Source organism: Megalopta genalis, chromosome 1 (genome assembly GCF_051020955.1).
Source record: "Megalopta genalis isolate 19385.01 chromosome 1, iyMegGena1_principal, whole genome shotgun sequence".
Taxonomy (NCBI): Eukaryota; Metazoa; Arthropoda; class Insecta; order Hymenoptera; family Halictidae; genus Megalopta; species Megalopta genalis.
Genome location: NC_135013.1, coordinates 35,244,471 through 35,266,078, shown reverse-complemented (window position 1 = coordinate 35,266,078; position 21,608 = coordinate 35,244,471). Strand labels below are relative to the sequence as shown.

The window sequence follows — 21,608 nt, the reverse complement described above, 5'->3', positions numbered from 1 at the left end:
TTGATTCGAAGAAAACATTACTAATGCAAAACATTACTAATAATAAATCGTTCTAAATGCTTTGTGACTTGAAACGCGAGAGGGACGCAAGAAACGATGGAAGGGAACAGTAGTCTGGATGAATTTGTAATAACATATATTCTATATAACACAATACTTACATAGGTACGTCTATGTATATATCTTGAATGCGTACATATATATCGGTATATATAATAACGTGCGATTATTATATATACAATATATAATAATTAATAAAATATAATGTTCAATAATGTTAATCGTATGACTACAATATATTATTATCTCGTTTATTCCTTCCATCTTTTTTTATTTAATCATCGTCATCGTCGTCGTCGTCGCCGATCGTTAATCTATTATCTATGATTCATATCGATTTATATGTATAATATATACATGTATATATTATATATATACAGGGTGTCCCAAAAATGTCTCGCAATCCGGAAATGAGAGGTTCCCGAGGTCATTCGAAGCAACTTTCTCCTTTGCGAAAATGTTCTCCGAGGCTTCGTTTACGAGTTATCAACGAAAAACACTGACCAATAAGAGACGAGCTCGACTGGCGCGCGGCGGCCCAGCCAACAAGTGCGCGGAGCCCGGTTCCGCTCATTGCCTCGGCCGTCTCGCGCCAAACGATCTCGCCTCTGATTGGTCAGTGTTTTTCGTTAATAACTCGTAAACGAAGCCGCGGATTGCATTTTCGCTGAGGAAAAAGTTGCTTCAAATCACCTCAAGAATCTCCTACTTTCGGATTGCGAGACATTTTTGGGACATCCTGTATATATATTCGCATATATACGTGTATATATATACACGTATTTATAATATAACAATAATGATCTCAAAAGGCTGATACAATAATCGGCTATGCGTACGGATAGCTTGAGATGTCTCTCTTATCAATTAATTACATAGTACTTATGTTTTTCTTACAGTACAATCGGCTGGTCGCGCGAACCGCCGTCGTTAATTCCCGTTTAAACTTAATCGCTGTTATCGGAAATACGCAATCGCCGCTGTCGTCGTCATCGTTCGAGTTCTCGGACTCGAGAAAAAAAAGGAAAAACGAGAAAAAAAATCGCGACGGCAACGCTCTCTCCGTCGATCGAGCCGCGTCCATTAATTAACGCGATCCAGCATTCGAGAGAGAGGATCGCGCTCGACGATCGAACGTTCCGGCCGAATCCGCGCGTTAATTAAACCACGTTGCCCCGGAGTGTCCTCGCGTCGCTCGATTAGGCGAATCGGCCGCAGCAGCTTCTTTCGGCGTCGGATCGATCGAACCGAACCGGCGATTCTTCGCCGCGCGATTCGCGCGTTAAATCGGCTCCGAAAACACGGCGTCGACAAGGAAAGGCCGCGTCTCGATCGGGGAACGCGAACGAATTGTCGCGCAGTCCGAATTGTTATTGCAAAATTCGTCCCCCGAGCCACGCTCGCCGATAGATTGCGGATGCTCGCGCAAATCGATACTTTCGAATCAATTTCCGGACCACGGAATGACTTTCGCCGGCCTCGAAACAAAGCGACGCGCTTCGCACGCGTCACCGAATTCGAAAAAGCGACGATGCGCTCGGTCCTTCTGTTGCGATTTTCCACGCGTCGATTGCCGCGTCGATCGTGACCGGGGTGGTCGTCATCGTTTGTCACTGCGATTTCACCGCGATTTTCTCCGCGAGGCGACGTTTGGGAACTATTTTTTCCGAGCAAGATATTCGATCGACAAAATTTCGAAGTTGGCAGGCTTATTAAATCAACGATCGAAGAACGTGCTCGAATATTTCCGAGCTGTAACAACCGTCCTCGTTGAAGTGGCGTCGCGGTATCGGCGCGAACGTTCGATAAAGAAGTTTATCGATGCGCGACATCGCATCTAGATCGTTCTATTTTTCACGAATTCATTTTTCTAAGCTCGTATATTTTATTCGTTCACGAAGGTGTGCAAAGACGTTCTAAAGACGTTCCGAAGACGTTCCGAAGACGTTTCAAAGACGTTTCAAAGATGTTCCAAAGACGTTCTAAAGACGTTCTAAAGACGTTCTAAAGACCTTCCAAAGACGTTTCAAAGACGTTCCAAAAACGTTCCAAAGACGTTTCAAAGACGTTCCAAAGACGTTTCAAAGACGTTCCGAAGACGTTCCAAAGACATTCGAATCCCGGATTGCCAAAATGCCGAGCGCGCTAAATATTTCTTTCTTTCGATGCTTCTAAATTCCAAAGCTATATCTCTATCGCCGTGATTGCTTCTCCAAAACTGATAAGATCCGCGCGAGCATTCGCGAGATCCATCCGATATCGAAACGCGCGGATGACCGAACAGTGCCGAGACCGTTCTGCGATCCGAGGTGTGCAAGGTACCGCCGTGAAACAAAGAAACTTCTCGTAGACAGAAATAATTGTATTCAGAGGTTCGGTGTAACAATCGATCGATTACACGTGGATCAACGACGCAGACACGATTGCCGATTCCCGATGGACTGGGTTGTTCGGTGCATACGTAAACCGTCGGTGCTGCCAGCGACGACACGATCCTCGACGAGTCCCGCGAAACCAGGTGCGAATCCTTTTCCCCCGAACGGTCTCGCCTCGATCGCCAGTCTTAAACGTGGTTACAGCTTACATAATTGTATATCCGATATTTCGTTGCAGGTATTTTCTTCTCTCGATTCTCGCTTACAATGTACGTGATTAGGTATTAGTTTATGTATACATAGAAATATTGCTACAGAGATTGAAGCGGTCACTCCGCCGACAGGATCAGGTTGTGGCACGCGAATCGCTCGAAAGCGCTCCGTTCGGTCGCTCGACGATCGAGTTACAGTAATGTCTCCCTTAGCGACTGTCGAAGGTTGTCCCTGCGAGGGACATAATATTTTTAATTATGGTGTTACATGGTAATTGTACGATGAGCTGCGTCGCATCTGGCGAGAGAGTGCGACGACTACTGTCTACTGTCTGCGTTGCCTCTTTTTTTTCTCGAGGCTCCTACGGCCAAAAATTTTGTTCCTCAGTTGCTTGCGGACGAGCGAGGCGTGTAGCTGTGTTTACCGAACCATCGCCCGTAATATCAGTTGGTTTTACGTGTTTCCTTTTCTTTGTTTTCGATAAAAATGAACTCTGTTACGACTATTTACGTTGCCTGTAAAAATTCAACAGTGACGCTCAGATTCTGCACAAAAATGGACAATTTGGGAAGAGGAGACACGATTATTCGAGCCTTGCAGCTTATTTTTATAGTTATTGACAATCGGCAATCATAAAAAGCGAGCCGTAAGGCTCGAACAATCGTATCTCCTCTTCCCAAATTGTCCATTTTAGTGCACAATTTGGGCGACAATTGGAGAAACATTACCGCATCGATGCCGTTGAGAGAAAGCGAGCCTTTTTGACACTTCAGTGCCCTTTTTAACACTTAAATGTTATTAAAATTCTGCACAAAAATGGACAATTTGGGAAGAGGAGATACGATTAGTCGAGCTTTGCAGCTTCTTCTTATAGTTATCGACAATCGGCAATTATAAAAAGCGAACCGCAAGGCTCGAATAATCGCATCTCCTCTTCCCAAACCGTCCATTTTCGTGCGCAATCTAAGCGTCAATTAGAGAGACATTACTGTACCATGTACATTACATCGCTCGAACGAACTAATGAATTCTCTCGCACAAAATCTACCGTCTTTACCCGCTATTCCGCGCGTCGGCCAATTAAATCCGTTCGAAACGCGGGTATTTCCTCGGATAAATCTGTACCGAAGCGGTCGAAAGAAATCGATCGACGAGAGCGAATAGATTCGAAGCTGGGCGAAACGCCGTTTCGGGAACGTGCTTCCGGCTTCGCGTGCGACAACCTAACGCGTGACCCTCAGAAGAACGACACCGGCGTCGCTGTCTCGTTAATCGCTAATATGTTTCTAGGATTGTGCATGTTAACGGTGACACTCGGTCGCGCCCGGAGTGCCGAATAATACCACGGTGATCGAGAGCCGTCCTCGGGATCGATCGAGAACCGACGACGCGTTGACCGACGCGATGGACGTGTATCGAGCGTGTTCGAAGCGCGCTCAAGATCCGCGAAAATGTCCGACGCAATTTTGTCTCCACGACCTCGGCGATTTTTCGATCGTCGACGAGATCGACCAGCGATGGTCTATCGAAGATCGACTATCTCTTTGATAGAGATCGCCGCGGGCCAGGCGAGGCCGCAGCGATTTCGAGAACGCAGCCGCGAATTAGACGGGGAAACTTCTGATGTCGGACAGGTGATCTCGACGCTGCGATTATGTCGCACCATGCCGCGAGAAACGCTTCTTTTCTCTCTCTCTCTCACTCTCTCTCTCTCTCTCTCTCTCTCTTTCTCTCTCCAGCACCAAAACGAACGCGCGATCGAAAGACTCTCCTTCTCGGTCGAAGCAAAGATCGGTTCTACGTCGCTAAAATTGCCTCTACGTTGCTATCACAGCGGAGCATTAAACGTAACGATTAAAAACTACGGATTCGACGGGTCAACGATATTCGTCGACGATTTTATTCGTCGAACGCGGTATCCCGAGCGGCTCGATGGAAATTAATCGACCGGTTTTTTAATTAATATATTAATAATAATTATAATAATTATAATTTATACATAATATTAATAATTATATTTATTAATAATAATATATTAATTATTATTAAATAATCATTATTAATAACAATAATAATTATATCGATAATAATTATAATAATATAATATAGTTAATAATAATCAATCGACGCGTCCGATTTTTATTTACAGCCGATGAATTTCTGCGCCGCTAAATCTCGCGATCGAACGCTAATTTGCCGCGCGGACACCCGCGTCGTCCAACGACGACGATACAAAACTACGCGGTACATATTCCACTTTCACCGATAAATTTAACCGCGACACCGAACGTCAACGTCCGAACGAAACAATTAACAACGCTCTCTACTCGATTTTGCAAAAATATATTTTTGCGCGAGACAAATGCCGCGGAGATTCTCGAATTTCGCGAAACACTTCGCGATATGAACACGCGAAGCGGACAATTTTTAAGCGCGTCGATTTTCCCGGTGCGACGCCCTTAAAAAGCCGGTCTGTTAAGAATTTTCAAGGCACGGAATTAAACGCTTGGACGCGTCGCGCGCGAACGGCGCGAAACGACGATCTATAATTGGCGAATTCATAAGCGTCCCAGGTGAGTCGATCGTTCTCGTTCGCGTCATCTCTCGCGCGGTGAATTTCTTTCTTCTAAATTTCTACCGCGATCGGAGACGATTTTCGTTCCCCTCCCCTCCCTCGAAAAAAAGAAAGAGCTCTATCGCTTCGGAAACGAGCAAACTAAGCGCGCGCGAAGAAGTAGAAGAAGAATGAGTGAATAATCTGGTACACGTTTGTTAGACAGGTTTATTACCATCAAGGAGTCTGAGGATCAACTTTTACACTCAGGTCGCGCGTGTTCACCGTTTATAATTCGATCGGGTTATCTCGACGATTCGAACAACGTTGTTTTCTCTGAATAATGCGACATAACCACAGCGTTTTATATACAGTCCTACGACACGATTTCTCGATCCGTCGATAAATAGAAGCTTCTGCAGCAGCGGGTATACGGATAGTGAAGAAATTTTCTTTTCGATGGTCGAGAAAGAGAAGACAGAGAGGTAGAGAGAAGAGAAGTATCGAGAGAGAGAGAGAGAGAGAGAGAGAGAGAGAGAGGTGGGACAGAGACAGAGAAAGAAAGAAAGCGCGCGTCTCTCTCTGTATGCGCGTGTGTTTGTGTGTACGTGTGTGTATGTTACGCGTGTCGCTGGTTGCACGGTGCAAGTTGCACGTTCGATGCAACTCGCCCCGAATCGGCTGGCTGCACCGCTCGATTATTTGCTCGATCATCCATCGGCACGCACGTTCGCAAGAAGAGCATTGCGAAATACTAACAAACGTCCCCCAAACACGCTCCGACGACAAGGATCTCGCCTAATCTCCGTTCGTTCGAATTCGGAGCGGCGGGATCCTCGGGCCGTCGAAAGTTATGATAATGACGATGACGATGGTAATAATAATAATAATTAATAATAATAATTAATAATAATAATAATAATGTTCAATAAAAATTAATAATTAATCATGGTAATAATATAATATAATAATAATATAATAATATAATATATAATATAATATAATAATATATAATAATATACTATTCAATATGTCTTTGCTTTGTGCGGTCGACCAAGCGCAAAGGTCCAAACGGTCCGAGAGGCGATCGATTCGAAGATCGATCGAACCCGGCCCCCGTCGTTCGACTCATCGTTTCTCTATTTATCATGTTTCCTTTTTTTCTTTTTCTGTTCTTTTATCGTTACGCGCATATTTTCTCACCGCTTCGGCGTTCGCACGTTTCAACAGGTACACACATACAATTTAACGTCTCGTCGCGCGACGCGACCTCGCCGGCCAAACCCGGTCGACCGCACCATCAAAAAATTGCATTTGCATTAAATCGATATGAGATCGTTTTGGTATGATAATCCCGGCCGCTTTCAGTTTTCTTCCCTCGCCGTGTCTACGCGCGCGCGCGCGCGCGCGTGTGTGTGTTCGTGTGTTCCTTGTGTTCCTGTATCTTCTTATTTAACCGTTCTCGCGTTTCTTACGTGTCTCTATGCAATTATATTTAATATATTTATGTTCGTACACGTATACGTACACACACATATACATACATGCATCGTTCGCGTACACGGGGTGTCGTCGATTTCGCGCCTCCGCTACAATGAAACCGGAAAGGAGGAGGAGGAGAAGGACCCCGTACAGAGTTCGAACGGTCCCTCGAGGCGTTCCATCAAGGTCCGGTTCCGGCAGTTCTTTGCCAAGGTCACGGTATATCGTCCACGGCAAGCTTATGCCCGTTTCATCGCAGAGCGAACAAAAGTTCGACGTTCTTAAGGCAAGTTCGATGTGTCGTCGCGACCCCGAAGCGACCTCGGAAGGAAGCGAACGCGGGCTCCGCGACGACGACGATGATGACGACGACGACGACGAATGTCAGCGGACCGCGAATTTTTCTGGGTCCGCGGCACGCGCGATGCTCGAAGTTGAATATCTCCCTTGTTCATTGTGCTCGGAAGACAATAGGATGACCTTGGGAAGAGCCGTTACGACGACCTTCGCAGAATTTTCTCCGTCAGCGTGCGCGCGCGCGCGCGCGGTCGTACGCCCGGGGACCGTTCGAATCTGGATCGGCGGCTTCCTCCTCCCGCGTTGATCGTTAACCGGACAGAAAAATCGGACGAAGTCGATCGAATAGCTAGAACGCGACACGGTGCACCGCACACGTCTGCACACATGTATATTCGTATATACGTATACGTGGTACATGCGTTATTCGTCGTCTCTGCGTTTTCCTCTATCATCGAAATCCTCGGCGATCCGGACAGGGCCCTACGGATCGATAAATATACGGGTGGGGGCGATCGATGTCTCCGTGCGGGCGTTCTCGACGTTTATACTCTATTATAATACATACATATACGTAGAAATATATGTATAGGATACACGCGGTACAGATATGCAACGGCTGTTCCCCGGCGTACAGAAGGATTTTGATCGCCCCTAATTGGCTCGCTCGTCGAATCGATCGAATATATATATATAATATAATATGTATTCGGTTAATAGAACGCGCAGACTATGCTCGGCCGTCGCGGCGGTGCAGCGTTGCCGAGGACCATGACGACGCCCGTTCCCGGCATCGCGACGGAACAAACACCGCGATCGTTTTCCTATGTAACGAAGAGAGAGAGAGCGAGGATCGACGAGGCCCCGCCGCGACGTCCCTTCGTCGAGGCGGACGCGCGCTGTCCAAGAGGCTGGGAACCGTCGCACGCCTCGGACGATTCCCAGCGCTTCCCGTCGCTAACGAACGACGGCGAAGTGGTAAAAGTACTCGCGTTCGACGCAGGGCGATGGCAGTTAACTGGCGTTTAAAAATCAGCGTCCCGTTCCTTCCGCGGAAGGAACGCGTTTTAGGGAAGCCTGTGGTCGAACTTGGACAACCGTCGCCGATTTCGAAGGACCGCCGCGAACGCTGGCCCCGCGCGATCCCGGCGCGTCGCGCGCGGCTCGTCGTTCGCCGACCCGTTCCGTCCGCCATCTTGTCGGCCGGTCGCGGCGGCCGCGAGACGATACAGAGGAAAAGCGCGCGGATCGAGGATCGATCGGAACGGGCTTCTCGTCCCCGCGCGGCAACGCTGCAGACGCGAGATAGACGACGATAATTAGCTATTGTCGTTTGGAGGATAGTCGGCACACGGTTAATTGGGCCTAGATTTGTCCCCGGCGTTTGAACGTTTTCAGGCGACCTATTTAAATGCGATATATAGATATATTTATTTATACAATATAACGCGAGTCCACATCTCGACTCTATGCAACGAATTCGACTAAGTAATATATTGACGTTCACTTCGCACGAAGATACGTATGAAATATAATTTCAGTGCCTATACACGGCCGGCCGTTTCGATCGAACGTCCGCGAAACCGTCGTCGCGGTTCGACATGGCCGACGATCGCGCGTCGCGCGCTCGCCCCTTTCGACGACGACGATCCTCGGGGGCCCGGTTCGATCGGAACGGCCCACCATTTTGTTTCCGTTATGAAGTAAACCTGAGGTATCTTTAAGTCTGTAAAGCTTCCGTTACGAATCTTTTTTTAAGTTCACGTTCTCTTTCCTGTTCTCTCGCGCAGCAGTGGCTTCTCTTCGCGTTCTCAAATCTCCTCTGCTTCCATCGACGACACACACAGCGTCCGTTCTTTTTTTCTCTTCGGGCTCTCCCCTCGCGTTTGTTCGTTTTTCTTTTTCTCTTTTTTTTCGTTTCTCTGTCTATCGATCGGTTTTCGATTTTTCCTCGAATACAATGGTAAAACGTCGCGGCTACCGGTGCCGGAGAGAGAATATTTGGCATTTCGAATGGCACTATCGTTCAACCTTGTACTAAGATCTCCGTGTGGTGCCCGCGCGTCCGTCTTTTTTTTTCGTATTCCGTCCGTTCGTACGTTCGTTCGTCGGTACGCTGTCGGATATGTCCGCCAAAATTCTCGTCACTTTCGACACCCTCGTTTCGACAGAAAAGGACTCGGTTATCGGTTGGTCGGCCGCCGGTTGGCCCCCCGATCCTCGGGAATTACAACGCCTCGTGGTCGAACAATACTGCGCTGGTTTTGTTCGCTCGTCGGCCGGAGCGACGGAGATCGAAACGGTGGATCGATCTCGCGAGAATGAACGACGGGTCGCGGTACATTCGGGAGGAGGAGAATCGCGATGTTCTCCGGAATGGCGCGCCGCTGTCGCCATAAAATCATCATAAAAAAAAAAACAAAAAACAACGAAACAACGATGGTTCTCGATAAATAAAATTAAAAGTATATATTCGTATAAAAATCATATTCGAAACCGAGGGTGTTTTATAAAACGATAGCGATCGATCTCTCGAGCTGTTCCTGCGTCGGTGGACCAGCCATCCTGTCGCGCGAAGTACAATGATTTCAGCAGTATTATTCGATGTCCCAGGACGATTTCCCGAAACGGCGCGCGCCAGCCGTAACCGTACGCTTCGCGAACCACCTCGAATGGCAATTTTGACCTACAGAAGGAACCTATTTGGACGGCAATTACTTTCTATCCTATACGCGTTCGCTTTCGCGACCTTCTCTTCACCATCATCCTCCACTTTCCTTGTTTTCTCACAGTTTCTTTTTTTTTTTTAGCAACCATTTTCTTATCGTTTCTTCCTCTTTCTACGCCGATCGAAAAGCATTTCGCGACGGTTCTTCTCAACTCGGATCGTCCGACAATGTCCGCTCGTTTATTCGACTCTCTGTGCTGAGCTGTGGTTCTTGCGTTCGATCGAGCACGCGGGACGTCCACGTTTTTTTTAATACTATCCGGATTGATTTTCGTCGTCCGTGAATTCTATCGAGCTGGAATTCGATCGAGCGCCGGCCGACCGATCGTCGACACAAACGAAAGAGCAGAACAACCCTTCTTTCTAAGTACGTGTGGACTACGTCGCGATCTCCCGCGATCGCGGTCCTATTCGAAGCATCTCTTTCCGCTTTCTCCTCTCCGTTCTCCGTTGAATCCGTTTGACGTTTCACCGAACCGTCGGTCCCGGTTCTACGATCGAATCCGATTTTCCATCGCGACGAAACAGCATCGGCGCGCAGCTCGATCCCGCCGTCACGGGGGGGGGGGGGGGGGAAGAAAAAGACAGGGAGAAGAAAAATACACGAGATAAGAACGAAAGAACACGAGGAACGCGCTACGCGGGTAAAATTGTACTAGAAGATGAGCATCGATCGCCACGACGAAGGGCGGAGAGGCCCTCTTTAACGTGGGTCCGAGGGAGAAACAAAAATAAAAAGTCGGTTCTACGTTTACACCTACGATAGTCCTCGACGAAAAAATACCCTTCTTTCGATATTAGATCGTTCGCGTTTCGTCGGCTGACGAACGACGATCACGCGAACCCGAACTTAAATTAAAACGAGCGATTTAATTCTACGGATAACGGTAGCGTGCTAATTAATTAATCGGTTAATAATAACAAAGGATCGTTTCTACGAATTTGACGACAGAACGGCAGCGCGCGATTAGAGTCGATTTCTTCTGCACCGCTGCCTCGTGTGTCGCAAAAGTCCATCGAGATCAAAAATAAACGTGTCCACGTTGCGTTTCTGCTCGTCGGTTTCTTTCTTTACTTCCGTTCGCGTCAACTGGTCGTCCCCGTCGGAGTCGGTTTCTTTCTCCTATCCGTGTTTTAATAAGCGATCCGTTCGTGTCGTGCGGACGATCGAAAGCGAGAAAGGGAGCACAATGTCGGCTGTCGGGAGCGCCCATACAGAGGGCGTGTGTTCACGAGATCACACTAGTTCGCAGCAATTCCCCCTTAACGTCGCCGCTGTTTCATTCTCGCGCTACTAGTAGCTGGCAACTCGCAGCTGTCGAAGACAAGGTCTTCTTGGTTGCGGCGACACGAATGAATCCGAATTAATCGATACAACTTTTTCCCTTTACCGTCGCGTCCGTCTCCGGCGACATCGACGAGTAGCCAGCCAATAGTTGACGCATCGGTAACTGCTCGACAAAGTCCTGCGGACTCTACAAGTTGCATCGAATGGGAAACATTGGGTCGAATGCGACGCTAAGGGGGGACCGCCGTCCAAAGATCGCGCGGCTCGCCACGCGTACGCGCGCAGATCCAAGCTGCCCCGTGGATCACGCGGCTCCGTGGGATCGGTCGATCGATTCAACTGCGAGGCCTGTGTGTGTAGTGTCTTCGTCGGCGAACACGGTCTTAGGTCGTACCGATGCGGGGGCTTGCGAAAAAAGAAAGCCCGAGCCCGTGACACACGGCGGCGCGTTACAGCGAAACTCAAGACGGCGCGTCCGCGCGTCATAAGAACGCGACAATCGCTTTGTTATAATATTTCTCCTCGTACACTCTTATACTTCATTATATTCTTTTTTTTTTCATCGTTTTCGCTTCGTTTGAAATAACTTTTTATCTGGCAGTATAATAATTGGTGTATAAAATTTTGTTTTCCTCTTTATCGTCGCGCATCACTCCCCCCCCCCCTCCCACCCCTTCGTACACGCACCATATCCCCACCCCCTTTTTATATTTTCGTTTTCGCTTTATCACCCGGCGTTATTCCGTATTGCCGTCAGCCTCGAGTCGGCTCACAATTTCATTAATATCCGATAAAATTTAGAGAAAAATATCACAATTAGCTCTGCTTTTCGACGCAAAATATATTTCCTAGATTGTATTCCGTTCAACTTGACCGCCTGCGTCGGTTCCGGGAAGAACGTCGGCCAACGGCTTCTTCCGTTCGTCCGGGACACGATTCCGTCCGCCCTGACACCGTCTGGGAGCCGGGTCACCGGTGACCCGGCTCCCCAGGGTGTCTCGCAACGAGTTTTAGGGGGCTTGGACGAAGGAAGACCTATTGCAATGACCTAAGAGTCGGTTCGGGAACCAGCACTGCGAAGGACCCGCGCGTTTACCCGTCCACCTTCGACCCTGTGCAATCGAATGGGCCACTCGGAGGCGTGCCGGTTTGCTAGGCGCACTGGAGGTTACAGAGAGAAAATACCGAATCTCGTTGTTCGTCAATTTCAGTTTCATAAGTTGATAAAGGACAATCGTCGCTTTGCCCCGAGAAGCGCACCTAGGTCAAGCTCGGCGTTGCACAGATGTCCTCGGAAATGGAAAAGTCCCGAGTGCATAGGGTCAAAAGCGGGAAACACGCGGGTCCCTGTGGCGTACCGAGCCAAAAGCCGCGAGAACGAAAATACAGCAACGATTTTCTTCTCCGCTTCCGGCGGGAACCCGGCTGGGGGAACGAGGCTGTGTACATGTGTGTGTGTACATGTGTGTGTTTTCGCGCCCTCGTTGTATCGGGGTCGTGTTCAAAGATAGAGATAAAGATAGAGAGAAAGAGAGAGAGGCAGACAGACAGATAGAGAAAGCGCGACAGTCTAAGAAGAGACGCCTCGTTCCGCGCCACGCCAATTATTCGCTATCTACTAATTCGAAGGGAATCCCTTTTATCTTCTTCGTCTTCGTCTCTCTCGATTTCAAAGAAGAGAACAAAGAGGACCCTAGCTGAGTTTGCCAAGTGCCAGAGACGAGCGACCAATAACTGCGGTTTACGGGGGATGGGTATCGTTCAACGACCGGGCCATCCCCCCCCGTTATTCTTCCACGTGTTTGTTAATCAAGGTGCGATTAACACGGGCCCCTTTCTAAACCGTCCGCCATCCGTCATGGGATTGACGTTCGCGCTCCGCGAAACTCGTGCGCCCCTTTGTCGGCCATCTTCAACCCTCTTCAGGTCTCCGGGGGGTATGCTCTCTAAACGAGAAGAAGGGGTGCGCGGGAAGTGGCGGTTTCGTTTGCGTGTCCGTCCACGGTCTTTTTTCTTATTTATCATGGGGATGAACAGACCGGGAGAAAGAGAGAGAGAGTAAAAGAGAGAGAGACCGTTATGGAAGATGGTGGACGATAAATAGGGTGTCTGTTCGGTGGCAGCGACCGTAGATGTTCGTCTCGGTCGCGCTTTCGGTTTTCGTTCCTCTGTGACGCTCGTCGCCGCCGCGACGGTGCTCTTCCACGATGACGATGACGACGACGACGACGACGACGACGACGATGACGACGACGACGACGACGACGACGACGGCGACGACGACGACGACGACGACGGCGACGATGGCGACGGCGACGACGAAGACGGCGACGGCGGCGACGACGATGATGACGACGACGACGACGACGTCGTCGACGATTGACAAAATTGGCAATTGGCAGTTGGTGATTGAAGTTCTTTCATTTTTCCTTTGTTATTTGGTTGTCTCGGTTTATCAATCTGCGCTTTTTGTTTATATTCTTTTCTTTTTGTTTCTGTAACGGTTTAACGTAGCATTGGCAAACTCTGGGGTCGGCTCGGCGACAATCTCCGCCCGCGAACGTACGAACGGGGCGGTCGCTTGGCCTAGTCACCGAAACGACTGCAGGCCTTCTTCCACTTGCATTGCGTGCACCACAGCTCCCGGTGCTCCATCCCGTACACCTTGCGGCACTTCTTTGTCTCACCGCGGACGCGACGGGGCGACGACGGCATCTTTCCCGTCGAAACCGTCAGCAGGCCTATGCTCTGCGGGTACGTCTGGAACGGCCGCGGGGACAGCTTTATGTGCTTGTTCGGGGTGCCCTTCGGAAACAAACAGAAGCAAAGACGTCAGTATTAAAGCCCTCCGCGAGGTTCGTGCGTTAATCGGCTCAAAGAAGCTGGTATTCGTGTCGAGGACCGGTAAACATTAACCCTTTCGGTACGAGCGCCGGATATATCCGGCATCCATCCGATGACCAATATGGACGAGTGCCGAATACATCTGGCATCCATGTAAGCCATATTTCTGTAGGCCCTTTACAGAATGTTTACAGGAAACATTTAAAAAAAGATTTAGAAACGGATTAAGCACAGTCATTACTGAACGCTTAAGAAAATCTTCGTACAAAAGTGGACCGACCCTGCGTTATGTGCGCATTTTCGGCGCGGCACCCCGTACAGTGGGAGTGTCACGGCGGACAACGCGCTCGTACCGAAAGGGTTAATGAAAAGGTGCCACCCTCTGAATGATATTTTCGCATTTTGTCGAGGTAATTGCCAGGATCTGAGACTCCGTGGAAAAATGGTCGAGAACCAGTCGGGCACGAGGCAGGAAAGGTAGGGTCGCGAGGTAGCAAAGGTGGATTGCGCTGAAGCGGTGTATCAGATGCACGCTAGACCAAGTCGGCAGAATGCGTACGGCCTGTAGTCCCGCTAGCCACATTTCGTTGCCAGCTAGCGTATCCAGCCAAGGGTAACGTTATCCGTGGTGCGTACGTACCGGTGATTGCGAAATGGTGAACGCGGTGTTCCGTTCCTTCATTCCCACCATGACGTTCTCGGTGTTGCTGTTGGTCGCGGTGGCGGCCTCTAAACGGAGCTGTTTCTGGTACTCGGGGTCCTCGTGCGGGGGCCTGGCCATGTCCCGGTGCGACAACGTCGGCGGCGAGCTCATGTGATCCACGGCGACTTCCTGATAGTAGAACTCCTCCTCGTGGTCGGACATATAATCATCCTCCTCGTTATCGGGGCCCTTCGACTTCTTCGGCCTGCGAAAAAAGCATCCTTTTGAAAAATTCTGCACGATCTCGAGAAGTTCGACGTCGACAGATTTTACCAAGCTCGAAACTATGTTTTTTCTTTTGTCCCGCAGCCTTTCGGCCAGGTTTGAAAGAAGATCTCGCGGCTCCTATCTTGATCCTACGAAAGATTCCGCGGTTCCGCCGCGAAGATAGCCGAAAAATGTTGTTGCACCGTTCGGCATTCCAAGCGTTTTGTTTACGCGCGGCGCGGAACTCCGGTGTTGATCGTCTTTCGGATTTATCTTATCGGCGGGCCGGTTCAAGGTCAATCGTTCGACGGCCTTGTAACCGGTCACGATACGCCGGCCGCGCTGCGCGGCGCCGCGGGCAACGATTTTCGCAAAGACTTGTTGCTCGGCGTCTTACAACGGCGACGAACACTATGACTTACCCCAAGTGTAATTGGCGCACGTGTTCCTCGATAAGCGGAACGGTCGCTTTGATCTCCAGACAGCCGGGCCAAGTGCATTTGAACACCACCGCTGCGTTCGCCTGAAACCAAAACGAGCGAATCAAAATTCTGTTTCGCATCGTGCGGCTTGCAATTACAAAAAAAAGAAAAGTGAAACGTCTATCCAGCTCCTGTGTCTCTTGCAACAAATGTTTTTGTATACAAAAAAATCTTTATCGAACGAAGAAATTAAATCGCGTGCCCGAGCATCGTTGCGAGCTAATCAATTGCAGTCCCTCCCCCGAATTAAGGGGAGGGGCGGAATGAAAATTTCATTGAACGTTCCCGTTTTTCCCTGTTCCCGGGAGAAAAGGTGCTCTCCCGTTTCTCTATTTTTCTCGTTGGGTTCGCAATGGCGAGAGGAAGCAGCAAAAGACCGGACTCGGAGCAGTTTGGTCTGAAAGGGATGAGAGGGATGAGAGGGCAGTGCTGCGATTCTCGGCGAGGATTTTGCCAAATATTTCAGGCATCCTCTGACGGCGTCTTACGGTTCGCCGGTCGATGCGATGTAGCGTGAATCGTGTACACGTAGCCCACGCTCTCCCGCCTCCTCTCTCTCTCTCTCTCTCCCTCTCTTTTTCTCTCTTTCCCTCCCGTTCTTTGGTTCTCCAGTTCTCTTCTGTCGCGTGACAGCCGCGTGAGGGAAAATCGATGCAAGCCGTCCGGCGTGTGTTCGGTGCGCGCGCGGTTCTTTGTTTATACCGGCACAGCTCGAACACTTTGCACCCGGAGCCGGTACCACGATCACGTGCTATTGATCCAGGGACGACGCAACACGCGGTCCTGACTTCTATTCGCCTCTGTTGCGTCGTTTCACCCTTGGACCCGTAACAGTTTAGCTATCTGAAGCCCGTCGACACGCGTTACCAATGTATGCAATTGTTCCGTATTCGTCAGAAGATGATTCACCGGCTTTATCTCGCGTGCTTGCGGCGAAACTGAACTTTCTCTCGTTCGAAACATATTTCCTTTTGTATCTTCGGTATTTCCTTTTTTAGTGGAAATGGATAGTTCTCCGCTGCTCTTTCTTCTGTAAACTTTTGGTGCGCGGAGCCGCTCCAAGTTCGCGACGTTACGGGTCGTCGGATTCGAGTGACCTTGATATTTTATTAACCACCGCAACATCTTCTGTTCCGACATTTTTCTCAATTACCAACGATAAACGAGATACATACATGTACTTCGACCCGCGAGTTCCTGTCCCCTCCCCCCTCCCGCGTAATCGCCGTAATTTCGAGCGGGGAAGAAAAAGGGGAACGCGCCGTAAAAGGTGACAATGTAAGAGAGGACAGTTTCGAGGGGTCGATAACACCGCGGTCGATTAACCGTAGCCGCGGCCTACGTTGCTGATTCACGGTTTTATGCGAAAAACGATACGTATCGCGAAAAAGTGAATGTGTTTCCGTCAGCAAAAAAAACAGAAAGACAGAAAGAAAAAACAAACAAAAAATACCTCCAAGTCGCGCGATCTACGTCTATATCCTCTATGCTAATCCGTTCGATTCGAATGAAAATGGGACACCTGTTATTGGCCGTGGTGTCTCTGTCTCTCGGCTTATGGATATTATTTCCTCCGGTACTTTCAACCATTTCGCAACGTTCTCCCGCGGGTTTATCTCCGTGCGGCGAACGTTCGCGAACGGGAGCGTTTGTGCCGCCTCCGCATTTGCATAACGTGTGCCCGAACCAGTTCGGGAAACGGTATAATAACACGTTTCCCGGTGACAAATTAGCGATACACTTTCAACGGCGATCCCATCGAGGCAACAAAGCGATCACGCTCTCCGGCGAGCGAACGCGACCTCCTCCTCCTCGCCGGCTCTATGAAAGTTGCCCCTCAAGGACTCGGTGTGCTGCTCGGCTCTCTCTCTCTCTCATTCGTGCAAGAAGACAGGTACACGTGTTAAGAAGCCGGCAAACAACGAAATTATTGTAGCTGTAAATTGTCCCGGGGATAACTTGGCCGCGCGATGCCGCCGCGGAGACGCGACCGACGAGAGAGAGACCGCTCTCTCACGCGCGCGCCGCAGTCCGACGTGAAATACTGCCGAAGATTTTATCGATTTCGAATAGTCATTAGCCGACTGCTAACTACCGATGGGAGATTAATTGCCGGGGAGCAGTGCAAACAATCCGGCGGAATCGCTTCGGCAATTTAAACCAGGCGCGTTCGATGCCGGACCCTGACGAGGCTGCTTTCCGACCCCGAAACGTTTTTTATCCGACGATCCTGGCTGTGACGAAAAGAAGATCCCTTTATTGATTCGATAAATTAAAAGCTTGTAACGAAGGCATCTTCTTCCGTCGCGAATAAATCGTGAAATCGTGAACTCGTTTGTCAGAAAGGTGGACGCGAGAAGAAGCGGAAAAACTGCAGCGAGGTAACGGGCCGATTTTTCAGCGGGCAGCAGCGGAAAGAAAATAAGGCGAAATGTGGTCGGCTTCTTCAAGGACCTTTCTACCCGTGACATCACCTCTGAAACGGTACACGCGGGCAGGCGGCGTAAGTACGGCGTAGCATAGGCATTGCCGAGGTCACAGACCTTCTATGCCGGTTGGCAGGCAATGCTCTCCCTTTGCTTTGCTTTGCCTTGCCGTGCCTTGACTCGCCTTGCCTTGGCCGCCGCGGCTCGACTCGGCTCGGTTCGGCTACGGCGTGGACTGGCTTCGTTCGCTTCGGGTACGACGAAGGAGAAGAAGAGAAGTCATCGCGTGCCCGATCCTTTCCCCCCTCCCCTCCCTCCTTCTCCTCCCCCGCTTGCTCTTGTACGCTCACCGGCTTTCAGTTGCGTTCGTTAATAATCACGGCCCTCGGATTACGGTGAACGCGTGCGTCGAGTGCGATCGCGCGAACGACCGTAACCAGATCTGAAGTGTCCCTGATGAATGGGACAGCTTAATTTCGTTTAGCGGCAATCGGGCAAAGTCGGCGAAATGATGGATGAAGCGGGAAACAAACGGGCCTTGTGCCGGCACCGAGCTGGCCGTGCTGTGCGATTCCGGGCAACCGTCCTGGCGGGTTTCTTGTTTAAGTACAGTCTTCGGCTTTGGAAATGAGAAATCATGTAACATAAGAGTCCAAACCGAACAGATTAGCGTTCACGGTGTCTCAAGGAATTAGAACACCCAGCGAACGCTAAGGTCTCCATTTAATAGGAGTCCATTTTGAAGGTTCCGGTCGTTCCACCCAACTTTTCACGAGCTAGTCCTGAACAATCTGCCGTTTCTATCAGGCCCGATAGAGAGCTCGACGCTGGCTTGTAAAATAAATTTGAATGGACCCGCCCCGCGGCTACCGTGAAAGGTTTAACGTTTTTCTATGCAATGTTAGAAACTTCCAGCAATTTGTTTAGTCGTCAAAGAGCTTCCCGGCCAGACTCGGTGGATTGTAAAGGGCCGAGCGTGTATTGGTGGACGCGTTTGGAAAAAAAAAGGAAAGAAGCAGAAGGTAGAGAGAAAGAGAGACAGCGGTGGAGCGGGTAAACGAGGCTGCCGTTAGGGTAGATGGCCGGCGTGCTCCGATCGAGAGACCACGCGCGTGCATCCCCATCTAGCTATCTATACTACCGGCAACATCGTATCGCTCCGCGATGCACCCACGGACAACTCTAACGCTCCGGCAACCCTGCTCGGCTCTTGCTCCGCTCCTCGCTTACTCATCCCTGCCATGCCGCCCAGCTCTCGGCGCGCACACCGCCACGAGAAGAAAGAGAGAGATCTTCCTCTCCGTCCTGAGATTTACATCTCTCTTTCTTCTGGCCGGTCGGCTGTTCCTTTTTTAGAATCTTGCCAATGGGACGGACCGTGACCAATTACATCGGTCGTTGTATCAGCCGCGTCCCCGTGCCCGATGCAACCTGTTAACGACGAGCCACGCTGATGCATTGTGGGTGGAACGAACGTGGCCGTTTCCGAGAAGAGCCGGCCTCTTCGGCGATCGCCAAGATTCACGGAAGACTTCATATTTTCCAGATTTCTTTTTATCCAAAGTCGGCTACCTTGGCAAAGAACAATGCTTAGAATACAGACGGGGACAGAAGGACGCTCTATAATTGTGTGGTATTATCGTTTGGTCTTCTTACGTGTCTCTCTGCTGAATACACCTTGTTTGTTTACAGCGTTATTTGCCATATGGTTTCGTTCGTCTATTCAACCGTGTATCCTAATGGCACCGCGTCCGATGTTTACCCGGTATGTTGGTGCCTTTGGCTCGGGCATACTGGCGCCAAGTAAACACCGAACACCGTGTGCATATCTCGGCGGTTCTTTTCCCGTCGAAAGAAGACTTAAGCTGGTGGAGTAGCGGTGCGTGACAATAGGAAACCAGTTTAGCGCAACGTCGCCTCGGGTCCGATAGAGCAAGACACCTCAACCTGCCCCCCGGTATCGGTACACCCGTCGAGTCACGACACGCGTGTCCGTATCCGTGTCGAGCGGAGCCTTGAATCATTTATAATTAGACTGTGCATGCGATCATCCGCGTTACGGACCGACCCCAAGTGTGCTCTCGACGAATGAAAATTCCAGGCAAGGTCTCCCCGGCGCATGGCCCCGATGTCGCGTCGTCTCGCTACCGTCGCGCGTCCTCGGCTACCGTGTACGGCAACGAATCGAGCATTCACCACCTTCCTAGGTGAACGCGAGCAACCGGTGCGACGAACACACGGGAACGAAAATCGATCCCAAACTATGTACTCGCACCGGAACAACTTGCTTTCCACGCGGCTCTCGCTTTCTCCCCGCGTCATTCGCCAACGTTCGTTCGTTTCCGAGGAAACAACCATGCCCCGACTCTTTTGATCTTTCGCGCACGCGTGATCGCTGTCGCGCCGTGTTCTCTATAGCCCCGCGGAGTTCCTGTTGCCAGGAACACTGTCTGCAACAGATCCAGCGACTCGAAGCATACACCAAAAATACCGGTACATATTTTCCAACATTCGTACCCGCCGGATTCATTTCAGAATTCATTCAGAATCAGTGGAACAGTCTTCTCCGAGTCCTTGTTAATCAGCCACTTGTTTCTACCTCGCTGTTAGTCGCATTGCAAAACAGAGGGGCATCGGCGCGACGCTGCGAAGAGAAACCGCTTTTTACAGCACCCTCTCTCTCTTACACACACACACTCTCTCTCTCTCTCTGTTCCTGAAACAAAAGCGAACGTTGATTCGATTTCAAATTAGATCCAGTGAAACATCCTCGACATGGCCTGTACGTCTTCGCCGGCGTACCTGCGTACCCTGACGTCACGCTAATTCGATGTCAATTCCCATTTCGGGATCACGTCGTCGCTATACAGAACACGGCCGATAGCTTTCACGAGAGCGTCGTCGGATGTATCGCGCGCCTGGCAAGGAAGGGCGAAGAGAGAGGCTCGTATGGAGGCGATCGCGCGACGAACGAAGAAAGAAAGAGAGAGAGGAGCAGCCTGGTAAGAAGTGGGGAGCCGAGGGTAACGCCCGGGAAACCAAAACAAACCAGGCTTCTGTGTGTTGGCGCGTCGATCCGTGGCGTGTGGTGAGGGTCGGCCGTTGACCCTTCGAAGGAACACACGAATGCTTTACGCGCGAACACCGAGTATACGGGGTGGCTGCTGAAAAACCCATGGGTTTGTTATGGTGGCAGTGGCGTCGCGAGGCGAAACGCGGGATCGTTGCACGCCGTGTTCGGCCGGGATTAGAAAGTTTTCAGGAGCAACGCCACCGGCACGATAACCGCTAATGGCTGCCCGCTTAAACGGCCGGAACGACGCGTCGAAAAGATCCATAACGATCCACGGAATCCTGCGCGCATCGCTTGCTCTTTTTTCTTGAATTATTCCATCGCACGGTCGCATCTTCGTCCGCGTGCGTGTGTAGTTTTACGACTTTGTCAACGTCGTGCGAAAAATAGATATCCAGTCTATTCTCTGGTAGACGTACATTGCTACAACATACATATAAACAGATATTAGGATCAACGTAGTACTTAAATGTTCCCGATTTCGGAGGACGATAATTCGTAATTTACGAAATTACGAATTTGGAAACGGCGTCCGACGCGGCGTGCCGCGATAATGAGCCGCGCGAGGCACAAAACCGCCATTGTTCGGCGTCGTTAACGCGTTGAAATTGAAGCGGCGAAAAATGCACGGCGAAACATGCTGGAACGCGCGATTCGGCGCAATTTCCGAGCAAGAACGGGGGTCGACGACACGCGGAACAGAGAAAGACAATCGTTCCGGCCGCGTTAGAGGAGGGAGGCGAACGTTGAACATCCGTGAGTCACGACGAGACTACGGCCAGGATGTTCAACCGTTCTCAATCTGCCGGCTCCGATCCTGTCGAATAAACCTACGGGAACGTGGCACCCGTGGAACAGAAAAATACCTTGGATCTC

General features: G+C 50.2%; 1 protein-coding gene across 2 annotated transcripts in view; it reads right to left on the bottom strand.

The window, feature by feature from the left end:
• Positions 1 to 13,448: 13,448 nt before the first annotated feature.
• Glut4EF (Glucose transporter 4 enhancer factor) overlaps positions 13,449 to 21,608 on the bottom strand; it is a 140,431-nt gene continuing 132,271 nt past the window's right edge. For both annotated transcript variants that reach the window (XM_033466167.2, XM_033466168.2), the window contains exons 6-8: positions 15,174 to 15,274; positions 14,482 to 14,749; positions 13,449 to 13,802 (exon numbers count right to left, since the gene is read on the bottom strand). In XM_033466167.2, coding sequence (XP_033322058.1) covers positions 13,584 to 13,802; positions 14,482 to 14,749; positions 15,174 to 15,274 — 588 coding nt within the window. In that variant the 3' untranslated portion in view covers positions 13,449 to 13,583. The remainder of the gene's footprint in view (positions 13,803 to 14,481; positions 14,750 to 15,173; positions 15,275 to 21,608) is intronic.